A 12356-nucleotide genomic window follows, 5' to 3' on the forward strand; every position below is an offset into this window, starting at 1 on the left:
AGAGGCAAGGCTATAATATCCAGCGTCCAGGAGAGAGCAGGTAATGACCTTGACAAACTGCCCACAATATACTATCTCAGCTATGGTTCTGGATATAGTTCTAGATGCCTACCTTCTTTCAGTTCTTGATTTCCATGCCTGGAGCATCCAATATCTTTCAAAAAACTGTCTTTTAACCATGGGGTCAAGTTTCTGATGTTTGTGAATAAAACCTTGACTGATGTCTTGGCTTGGGCTGCTGTAACAAAATACCATAGACTAGCTGGCTTACAGTCTTTGTTACAGCTCTGGAGCATGAAAGTCTGAGACAAGGGTGCCAGCATTATCAGGTTCCTGGTGATAGCCCTCTTCGGGGCATGCAGATGCCTGCTTTTCTGCTACATCCTTGCATGATGGACAGAAACAGCTCTAGTGTCTTCCTCTTCTTATAAGGACACTAATCACATCATGAGGCTCTACCCTCCTGACTTCATCTAAACCTAATTACTTCCCAAAGGCCCTATGCCCCCAATACCATCATATTGAGGGTTGGGAGCTCAACATATGGATTTGGGGGAGAAGGGGAACACAAACTTTCAGTCCATAACAACTGACATAGTCTTCTTCCCTCACAAATTACTCTTTTTTCTCTTTTCTTTCTTTCCCAAGAGTTGTCTCTACTCTCCTTCTTCACTATCCCGTCATTTCTTAATCCTTTAAGACAGGGGTCTCCAACCCCCGTACGAGTCTGGCCTGTCAGGAACTGGACCGCACAGCAGAAAGTGAGTGGTGGGCAAGCAAGTGAAGCTTCATCTGTATTTACCAGCCACTCCCCATCTCTCATCTGTATTTACAACTGCTCCCCATCGCTTGTATTACCACCTGAGCTCTGCCTCCTATCAGATCAGCAGCAGTATTAGATTCTCATAGGAGCACGAACCCTACTGAGAACTGCACATGTGAGGGATCTATGTTGTGCACTCCTTACGAGAATCTAACGCCTGATAATCTGTCACTATCTCCCATCACCCCCAGACGGGACTGTCTAGTTGCAGGAAAACAAGCTCTGGGCTCCCCCTGATTCTACATTATGGTGAATTGTATAATTATTTCATTATATATTACAATTGAATAATAATAGAAATAAACTACACAATAAATGTAATGCACTTCAATCATCCCAAAACCATCCACTGCCCCTAACCCCAGTCCATGGGAAAACTGTCTTCCACAAAACCGGTCCTTGGTGCCAAAAAAGTTGGAGACCTCTGCTTTAAGATGTGACATTTTTCTCCTAACCACTTTTACTAAAATTACTGAGTCACGAATGCCCTTACCTCTACTAAATGTATTCATTTATCAACTAAGATTTTTCCTTTACCATTATTTTTCTCCTCTCTCCCTCCCTCTGATAGCTTATCCAATCAAAACACCTCAATCGAAAAAAAATTTCTGGCCCCATCCACTATTCCCTTCCCTCTCTCCACTTTTCTGTTTCTTCTCTCCCTCTCTCTCTTCTGCCTGTGTTCCCTTCTCTCTCTGAAACAGCTCATCCAATGCAAATACCTCAATCCTGATAATTCCCAGTTTCACAACCTACCTCCTACCCCTCGTATCTCACCCTCCTATCCCCACCTCTCACAAATTTCCAGCTACAGCTCAAAAGTGCACCACAAATGCATGTGAAACCTTACTGGATTGATTAATCAATCCTCTCATCATCCTTTCCTAGTTATTCCAAGTTGGTTCGTATCTAACTCCTCCTTCCTCACCCACAATGATATCCAAACACCATATCATCTACTTCTCAGATCCAAGCCTCCCTTCAAATCCCTTTGCAAAATTGCCATTTATCTCTGTAATCCTCTCTTTCCATGGAACATCACAATGGTTGTCACCTTCACTTGTCTGTCATAGCTCCAATATATTTTTTACATTTCTGCCAGAGCTATACAATCTATCAAGTCATGGATGGACTCAACAGTTACCTGCCTTCAAAAGCTCCTCAGTGGCTACCACAGTCTAATCTCCTCAGCAAAGTATTTAAAAATCCATGACTTCCCTCCATAAAGTTCATGCTTGAGTCACATGGGAACACTAATTCCTTCTAGAGTCCTCATCTCAGTGGTCTTTTTAAGTTGGAATGCCCTCTTTTTCATTGACCTTCCCTCACAAACGGAAATCTAAGCTATTCCTTCAAGATTCAGCTACAAAATTAGCTCCTCTAAGTCTTCTTCCATCCCTAAATTGGTCCTCTTTCTATAATCCGACAATACTTTGTTTAAATTTCTAACATAAGACAAGTCATTTTTGTTCACTGTATTGTTTGCTGTATTTACGTAGCACTTTATTGCAATTTAATTTCACAGCAATTCTGTGAAGAAAGTATTATTTAGCCAATTTAACAGGGGAAGGAAACAGGCAGAGAAGTAACTGGGTTAATACACACACACACACACACACACACACACACACACACACACACACAGAGAAAGACATCTTTCATTCCAATCTCCTGACAATTAAGTTTTACATTTCTTAAGGGCAAAGACTCCAAGGAGCCTAGCAGAGTCCTTTCTACATAACAGATGCTTTGTAGGGTTGTGGGTTTTTTTGTTGTTTTGTTTTGTTTTTTGTTTTTATGGTGAGACAGTCTTGCCCTGTTGTCCAGGATGGAATGCTGAGGCAAAATCTTAGCTCACTACAGCCTCAACCTTCCGGGCTCAAGCAATCCTCCCGCCTTACCCTCCTGAGTAGTTGCTACTACAGGTGGACTCCACCATGCCTGGCTTATTTATTTATTTATTGGTAGAGACGAGGTCTCACTATGTTGCCCAGGCTGGTCTCAAAGAAATGGGCTCAAACAATCCTCCTGCCTCAGCCTCTCAGGGATTACAGGCGTGAGCCACCGCACCCAGCTTGCTTTGTGTTTTAAATATGTTTAAAACCACCGTTTTATCTGTCCGAACTCTTGAAGACATAGCTCAAAAGTCTCATTTTTAACTCTTCCAGCCCTTACTAATATTTTTGTAAACTATATTATATCACTTGGCATGTTGTTACAAATGTCATTTTATATATAAGCATGCCATTAATCATACTAATGAGTTCATAAGCTTTAGAGGGCCAACATGCCTCATTCCACCGTAGTATCCTTTATACTCCCTAGCACATGGTTGTTGCTCAATAGTCCCCAATTTATCCCTTGCTCAAATCTCTTAAGTCCTTTTTTTTTTTTTTTTGCATGACAGATATAGATCAACTGTGACTAAACTTTACTTCTGTAACAGTAAATATTACTTAACCCATTCCTGAAATATAAAGCTCATACACAGGTCACGGAAAAAGTATTCTAAGTACATGAAGGGAGAAAAATCTAGAGTGACTATTTTAATTGACTGTAGAGGGCAGCAAAGCAACAGTAGTATCCTCAAAGAAAACCATGTATTTTTCTTGGGGAACTTCAAATGTGTTTTATATTTCAAGAGATGCTGTCAGGATTAAAGCTTCTGAAGGAAAAGGGGCTTTGGGGGATGCCAAATACAAATTTCACCAGCTACTTATATATTTAGACACTTTTACTATTAACTATAAATATAATGAAAATATACCAATGCCCAGATCCTTTTACATGAAAAACAAGCTTGATAAACAATGTAGTTTCAAAATAGCCACCATAATTGCTGAGTACTTTAAGAATCCAGAAGTTGAAAATCTTTTCTCATTGAAAACTGCAAACATAATTTCTTAATTTTATTTTCTTAAGTACAGAAAAGAATGTCAATAATCTAGATAGTCTTATTTCCTGCTAATTAGTATTACTAATTCTAAACTTGATATGCCTTTTTGTTATTCAAAATCAGTCAACTGTAGGGTCTATACCAGTTTAAAAGAAAAAAAATTATAAATCCTTTGGGACTGTACTAGTATACAACAATAAACAATGCAACACCTTGAAAAAGAACAGAAATTCCCTTACTATTATTTCAATATTGAAGTTCACTGTGCTTTTAATATGCACTAGGCAGAAAAACTGCATCAAGATAATCACATAACCTCAGAAGTGTTTATAGGAATGGGGAAACTACTATAAAAGTTGACATTAAATACAACTGTATTATTTGCGTGTTTCTCAAAGATTGTGTTGGCAGTAATTTTTTACTTCCTTTAAATTTAACAAGCAGAAATGCAGAGTTTTAGAGTGACTGCAGTAGCCATTAACATAAGCAGGCTTATGATTTAGTGAGAAATGCTGCTATCATGTTTTAGCCCTGTGCCTTAAAGAAGTATAGAACTGTTAGCTATATGCCTTCTTCCACTTGATTCTCCTCCAAAAAATTAAAGCAATAGAGAAGGACTTTTTTATTTCGCATTTAAAATAAAGTAGGTAGGGTATCTCTAAGCAGGTTTTAAAAACTAGGCAGTTTATTGTCAGGCTTAGTATTAAATTAAATGTATAGCCATGAATGATTTTCTCTAAATCAAATTAGTAGGGAATCTGAGTCTATAATGAAAGGACATTTAAATATTTTTACTATTAACTACAAATATAATAAAAATATATCAATGCCCAGATCCTTTTACATGAAAAACAAGCTTGATAAGCAATGCACAGTTTCAAAATAGCCACCATAATTGCTGAGTACTTTAAGAATCTACCTACAACTAAATTAGAAATCTTATTAATAATCTTCAAAAACTAGGGCCTAAGATTTTCAGTAATAGCAATCATGTCTATCATGAATAATTCACATAAATAGTTACTAAAACTGATTTTACTACAGTTTACCAATACTAGCATTTCATTAATATTTTTTTCTTCTGAATTGAAGCAACAGAAGAGTCAAGCACACGCTTGACATTATATATAATGTTCTCAGACACTTAGTTGGAGTCCTAGCCCTGCATAGTTTCATATTAGCATACTTCCATTACAAAATAGACTATTTTAAATTTACCCACTTCATTCATAAAACTGAGTTCCAGAGTCAGATGTGTCATACATAAAGTACGATACATCTCATAGAAGCTGCTTAAGCTAAATAGGTAAATAATATACAGCTGATTTTGAAATAACAAAGCAGAAGACTACTATTCTCGTAGAAAGTCAATGCTGCAAACATCTCAAATTCAAAATGGGTGAGGCAATGGGAAATAGAACTGAAGAGAGAAAAAAGAACTTTTTAAAAAGGAAATATCAGTGGAGAACTATCTCAAGTAACATCTTCAAGTCTATCAACCTTTTCTAATCATCGAGAGTACAAATCTCTTTAAGAATATATTCCTATAGTGTGTTCTGCATAACATAGCTTCTGCAACATAATATATATTACACCCAAGAATTTGTTTAGTTTGTTAAACGGGATATTTTACTGAAGAATTTCTTAGACCATTAACAAACTAATTCACATTGTAACTTTCCATGAGGGGGTATATCATTAGCTTTTCCTATTCCCAAATGTATTAAACCATGGTACTTTTTCTTCCAAAAACCTATCTTCTGAGACTAGTGTTTCACAGAAACACTTTAACAAAGACTGTTCTAAACCTGAAAGCATGAAAAAAATGAAAGCAGAATTGCATGCTCACTGTATGCAAGAAGTGGTGAGGGAAGCCTTCCTGGAGAAAGTCAATCTTAAACCAAGCCCTTCAGAATTTGATTAGGTAGGAAGAGCAATGTCATTCTAGGCCTTATGGGTAAAGACCACAAAAGGGCATAATCCACTTTGGAGACAATTAAAGATTTGGACCTGAACTATCCAAACTGGTGGCCACCAGGAACATCACAGTTGACTACAAAGTGCATTAAATGTGGCTAGTCCAAACTGAAATGATCTATAAGTATAATATATCTACTGGATTTCAAAAAATTATTATGAAAGAAAATGTAAAATATCTCAATTTTTAATAACAATTGCATGCTGAAATGATATTTTGGTTACATTGTGTTAAATAAAATAAGATTAATTTCACCTATTTCTTCTTTGCTTTTTAAATGTGGCTTCAAGAAAACTTGAGATTACATGGCTTGCATTAAATTTCTATTAAAACGTGCTGGTTTGGACTAACCTTGATTTCGCCATCAAACTCTTGAAATAAATATGAGTGCCTACTACATGCCAAGCACATGGAAATACAAATAGTGAACAAAACAGTGAAGCACATTTCTTTCAGAAGATTGATAATATTTGGTCAAATCATAAATGAAAATGCTATAATAAATAGCACTTGTCAAGAGAAGAAAGAATTATCTGATGTTGTCTTTCAAAATACAAATGTCCCAATCCCTGGACTCCACACCTCACCTGTCTGACAAAAATTGTTGATCTAGTAAGTCCATAGTGGGGCCTGGCCACATTGCGTCAAAAAAGATTCCCTAGTAACTATGATTTTAACTCACACAACCTCTCTTTGCAGGCTCTGGCTATTTGAGAATAGCTATTTACAGCCCCACTCCCTTTTTCTGTTATTTTATTTCTTATGATAAAACCTGGGCTGAGAGCCTAAAGGGCCTCTACTGGGTCCAACAGCCATCCTATTTAAAGTAAGAACAAGTTTGATCTTTTTTTTTTTTTTTTTTTTTTACCCATTAAAGTTGAAACCAAAGTTTTTTACACATGGCTCACATTTCAGTTTATGAGTATCTACTCACAATGCAACAGGTCTTCCCTACTCATCTTATTTAGCAGAATGAATGGTGGGCAGTCAGTAGTCTTGCAAGAAAAACAATCTGCTGGATGCTATACTAAAGAAAAGTAAAATTCAAAATACAAGTATATAATATCCTTTCTAAAATAACTATAGTACCTGTAATATGGCTATATCTAGACTCATAGGAGGCAGGCCTCATTAAAAATTTGTAGTTGCAGTTACATTATAATTAGTAACTCTTTTAGGAAAAAACCTTGAAGCTACCCTTAATAAAGTTTCAGATTTTTTTTTTTTTTTTTTTTTTGAGATGGGAGTCTCGCTCTGTCACCCAGGCTGGAGTACAATGGTGCAGTCACAGTTCACTGCAGCCTCCTCCCCCTGGGGTTCAAGCAATTAGCCTGCCTCAGCCTCCCGAGTAGCTGGGATTACAGGCTCCTGCCACTATGCCCAGCTAATTTTTGTATTTTTGGTAAAGATGGGGTTTCGCCATGTTGGCCAGGCTGGTCTCAAACTCCTGACCCAAAGTGATCCACCCTGAAGTGATCAGCCTCCGAAAGTGCTGGGATTACAGGCATGAGCCACTGTGCCTGGCCTCACATCAGATTTTAAATAAATGATTAAACTATATCAGAGTTTATTCTAATAAATAAAAAGCATAAATTTTATAAAATTCAGTAAAGAATATAGATTCAACAATTTAAAGACCATTTTAGACAAAAGTACATGAAGTAATCAAGCCTATGACAGATTAATGGTGCTCAGATTTTTGGATCTGTGTGCACGGTACACAAAATTGTCTTTAAAGTTTCATTATTGACTTAACGGTTATTTGATTTTTAACCTACATTTACATATTAATAGTAATTATTAACTGTCTCATCTTCTGTAAACCATGTAGTGCTTGTCAATTTTTATGAAGATTTTCATAGATTACAGAATATGTTATAGCAATGTATTATTTACTCACTAATTTTTAAGGGTTAAGTTACAGAATGTCAAAATGCTCTCTTTTAACAAGGATTTTCATAACCAGCTTCCCTTCAATAATTTTCAAGTAATTAACAATAACCCATAAGTTTTATCCCTTAACTATACACATACAAAACATACATCAGAATTGCCAAATTACTAAATTGTAAATAGATGTTAAGTATGAGACATAAACAAGGTAAATACATATAATACACACAATTGCCCAGCTTTTCCAATTCTTATTTCTGATGTTGTAGATAACTGCAAGAAAGGAAGATTTGATCTTTCTGCTTGCTTCTAAATTTGGGTTACTTTCCAAAAATATCTGTTTAGGATGCAGAAAGACTCATGCAGGCAATATGTACTATAGACCCCAACTGATACCATCAGTAACTTAAAGCAGAAGCAAACTCTGAGTCCCTTCTCCAATTCCTATCTTCAGCATAATCACTAACATTCTAAGTGACCTTATGGAACTGCCAAATCTTAAAATGCAGTGGACATCATTAAGGGAATAGTCAACTAGTTTCCATACAATTATACAATTGAATTATTTTGACTATATTCTAATATTCTGAACACTCATCATCTGTATATTTATATAAAGTAAATTAAACAAATATTTGAAGATCACTGGGCTAAGACTCAATATATAGATGTAAAGTACAAATACAGCAAGTCAATTTGAAAACTCAATTATTCAGCACATCGGTGTAGAATTTAAGAATCACCAATACCAGCCTGGTTAGTTTATGTTGTGCAATATAATAAATGCTAACGTTTGAGTTCTACTATATTTCATGCACTCTCCTAAGTGTTCTATTCTGTCATTTAATTCTCACAAGATCTTTATCAGCAAGGTAGTAATGTTATCTCTTTTTAAAACAAGAGAAACTTCAAGTTTCCAAAGTTAAATAACCTGCCAATGATTTACAGCTAGAGAGAGAAACAGAAAGGGAGGAAGGGAGGGAAGGACAGGGAAGGAAGGAAGAAGACATCTCAATATGATCTGACCCAAATGATTTTTTAAAAGTGACTGTTTTTTTCACTGCACATTCATAAGTCTTTACCTAGTGGGGTACGTGTCCCATTTCTGGGCAAATCAAAATACCTCACAAACACCAAACTGTTCTACAATCATGTTTCCTTTAGGTCGAATCCGAAGTTATAAGCATCTTGAAGCCAGGACTCTGTCTTATGCGTGTGTTATGTTCCCAAGTGCCTATCGAGTAGTCAGAGTGCTTTTAGAAGTTCCATATCATATCAGATCTTCTTTTCTGTGCTCTTTTAAACATCCATCTTAAGATGAAGCCTTGCTGAAAATGGAAAGAGGCATAGAATCCCAGAGCCAAATGGGACCTTACGAAGGTCAGTCTATCTTGTTATTCATCATTACCATACCCATGATAATATTCTCTATGTCCCAAAAAAAAACCGTGGGAAGTAAAAGTGAGATAAATCTAACCATCTATGAATTGATTATTGCCATCATAAACTTAGAATTTCATAATTAAATGACGTTTATCAAGTCAGATGATGATGTAAGCCCAATCCCCTTGACACTTATACCTAGGAATTTCTAAGGCTTAAAAACAAAAAACAATCTGGCCACTTGACTACCTGTAAAACTCTCATTTTAAAAGTTCAGTTCTCCAAATAAGATAATGCACACCCCCAAAACAGCCAGCCAGCAAGTCTTATATAAACATTTTTATAGCCTTCAGAATATCAGGTCCACCAGTTTTGATGGATATTTTTAACAGTTAAATTAACACGATAAAGTTAAGGCCACGCTATATATCAAACATATCAAAATATCAAAAATAGCAGCAAAAGGAAAAATCTATATGTCATAAAAATAAGTAAAGCATTCTCATCAACAGATCATCAGCTACAGTCATCTTTTTAAAGCTTAAAAATCTTTTCAACTCTAAAACTGGCTCCACGCAAATATTAACTACATGCCAAACCTTGTAAGCAGTACTACGAATGCCATTACAACTCTATTAACTGAAACAGTAGTTAAATCAACAACTTGTTAGACTAACAGCTTACTTGAAGAAAATTTTGCTTCCATACCACTAAGCTTCCGTAAGTCACAACAACTGCGCCCTATTCAAAGACTTAATTCCAAAATAAAGGTTGATGGAAAAAACTCGTCATAACGGTTCACAAATTAGGGTGTTATAACACTATAAGCCAAAAAAGGAAGCTGTTTAAATGAGTAGCACACAGGAATACAAAACTAGTGTCTACCTCTACAACAAGAAGAGTTGACTCTAAACACTACACCTGCTATAAAACACAGTCCATTTGCCTACACTGCTTAAGTTTTTAAGCTCGGAATTAAAAATCAAGTCCTTCCAATGCTACGTTGAGATTTTTAAAAACTGTTTTCTTCTTCCATGTGAAACCCAATGTGTTCCTTCAAAAAGTAATCAACAATTCATTTTCACAACCACTAAGAAATTATCATGTAAATAATTCCTGCATCAGCTATGCATATTACCTGGCTTCAGTCTTCCACAGAGCTTTGCCTAACTAGATCTGCCTCTGTGGAGGTATATTCTCAGTCCTTAACATAAACAAAGTCAGGATAGTAAACTGGTAAGGTCCCCTCCAACTGTCCTCTCACTCAACTGTAAGCAACTTCCCCAATTCTCCTTCATGGAATAGAACAGCACACAAATTCAATCTAGACCGGCATCAATTTAAAAAGGTATAGCATTAAGAACTTTGCCTTGGAACCAAGTATCTGGGGAGTCGGCATACAGAAACAGCGTACAATTACTAACATTCCATTTATCATACTATACTCTGTGTAAATCAGATTTCATTACAGTGCTGGAAACGTGGTGGTAAACTGTTAGTGCAAATTCTCAGCCCAGAAGAGACACTCAATCCCATCATGCAAACTTTGCTTCCCTCATAACCAACTACCTGACTCACCTACCGTGTAACAGGATTCTCCTCCTCCTAAATCACACTATCCAAGAAATTTGCACACATCTCTCCTTTTAATAAATACTAGTAAAACTTCAGTTTACGGTTTTATGAAATACTGAAAACCAATCTTTGAGCAAGCTTAAGTTCTGCCCCTCTACTTTTCTTACCAAGAGCCCTCAAATAAATAAAGTCTCGCAGTGTTCTGATACTCCTCCTCCCACCAAAGACTGGTGTCCTTATTTTCCCAAATCACTGCCTCCCATTCTCTTGCATGAGGCAGATTTTTTTTTTTTTTTTTTTTTTTTTAGTACGATCCTTAATAAGCAGGCTTCTAGTCTGGCATACCTGGGAACAAAACTCAGAGACTAACTCCCAAATATGACAGGAAAACAGTAACATAACACGAGGGAAGAGATGGGAAACAGGCGCGTGACTGTTTTGGTTAGAACAGCCGGGGCACACAGTCCATGAAATCAGGTATTTAACGCGTAAATCTTGTTCCTGGGGGTTGGTAAAATAAGCACGGGCAGTGTGAGAGACGTCCCACAAGCTGGAAGGCAGGGACGAGGGTCAATCTAGAGAGATCCAGAAGCTGCCAGGGCAGAGCCGGGGGAGGGGGCACAAGACGGAAGAAAACTAGCTGTAGGGGATTCTGCGGCTGGGTGGGCTAAAATGGTGCCTTCTCCAGGGTGGAAGGCCATGAGAAGTGGACCCGGAGGCTTCATTCCATCGGGCTCCGGTCCCCAGGGTTTCTGGGCTCACAGCTCAAGTTTCACCAGGAAAAAAAGAAAGCGGCAAACGTACATCCCGGCACCTTAACCCACGAGGGTTCCCAGGGAATGAGCGAGGAAGTAACGGTCCCCAGAGCAAACCCGGAGTTCGGCGCACGAAGCACCATCGCCAACCCTCGGCCATCCGCACAGCGACGCGCGCGGCCGCGGGGGAGGGGAGCGGGCCGCCGGCGCAGCATTCGCTGGCCCGGCCCTTCCAGGGCCTCGCCCCGAGCGCGGCGAAAAGTTTCCAGCCAAAGTCCTCGGCACTCGCTCGCACAGCCAACCGCCTCGCTGCCCTGGAGAACGGCTGGCGGGGCCGGCCGCGGCGCCCGCACCCTCAGTGGCGGCTCCCTCAGCCCACGCCGGCCGCCGAGGTTCACCTACCACAGAGCCTGGAGAAGAGTAGCAGCGGGAAGAGCAGCAGCAGCAGAGGTGGCGTCGGGGGCTGCAGCAGGATCCCGGCTCCGAGGAGAGAAGCGGAGGAAAGTTGTGCTTTGCCGCCTCCAGGACACAGCGGGGATGGCCGCGGGGTCCGCGCCATCCCCCACCCTCCCCCCCGGCCCGCTCGCCCGCCCGCCCCCCGGCTCCCCCGGCCCCGGCGCCTCAGGCTCTGGGCGGAGGCTGTGGAAGGTCCGGCGCGCGTGTCCCCAGCTCCCAGCTCTAGCGCCGTCGCTGCCGGCTGACACTCGGACGAGCGCTGGCGGCTGCCTCGACACCGCCGTCGCCGACGCCACTGCCGAGGCTGAGGCGGGAGCCGCCCGCCGCCGCCGCCACTCCCCTCCCCCCGGCACCCGCCCGCCTCGAACTCCTGGGAACTCGGAACGCACCACCCCGCCCCACGCGAGAGGGGGATAAGAAACCGACCCTCAGAGCTGGCGCCCGACTCGCCCGCCCTCCCCGCGCAACTCCAGCTCCCGTCTGATCCCCGGGCGCAAGCCCTGTCTCCTCCCACCCCGCCCTCCTACACATGCTCCTCCCCTTTCAAAAAAAAAAATACTCTTTTCATCCACTTTGATAACGGGGTTTCTCCCAAAG

The 12356-nt window shown here is 39.7% G+C and overlaps 1 protein-coding gene across 3 annotated transcripts in view; it reads right to left on the minus strand.

Annotated features, from left to right (window-relative positions):
* Positions 1 to 12121, minus strand: part of NECTIN3 (nectin cell adhesion molecule 3) — a 123877-nt gene extending 111756 nt beyond the window's left edge. For 2 of the 3 annotated variants that reach the window (XM_012501089.2, XM_003261789.4), the window contains exon 1: positions 11706 to 12121. In XM_012501089.2, coding sequence (XP_012356543.1) covers positions 11706 to 11862 — 157 coding nt within the window. In that variant the 5' untranslated portion in view covers positions 11863 to 12121. Of the gene's footprint in view, positions 1 to 11372; positions 11470 to 11705 lie in introns of those variants that run through there. The other variant, XM_030801799.1, reaches the window with a different exon arrangement.
* Between the last annotated feature and the right edge of the window lie 235 nt (positions 12122 to 12356).

The sequence above is a fragment of the Nomascus leucogenys genome, chromosome 21 (assembly GCF_006542625.1).
Source record: "Nomascus leucogenys isolate Asia chromosome 21, Asia_NLE_v1, whole genome shotgun sequence".
NCBI lineage: Eukaryota > Metazoa > Chordata > Mammalia > Primates > Hylobatidae > Nomascus > Nomascus leucogenys.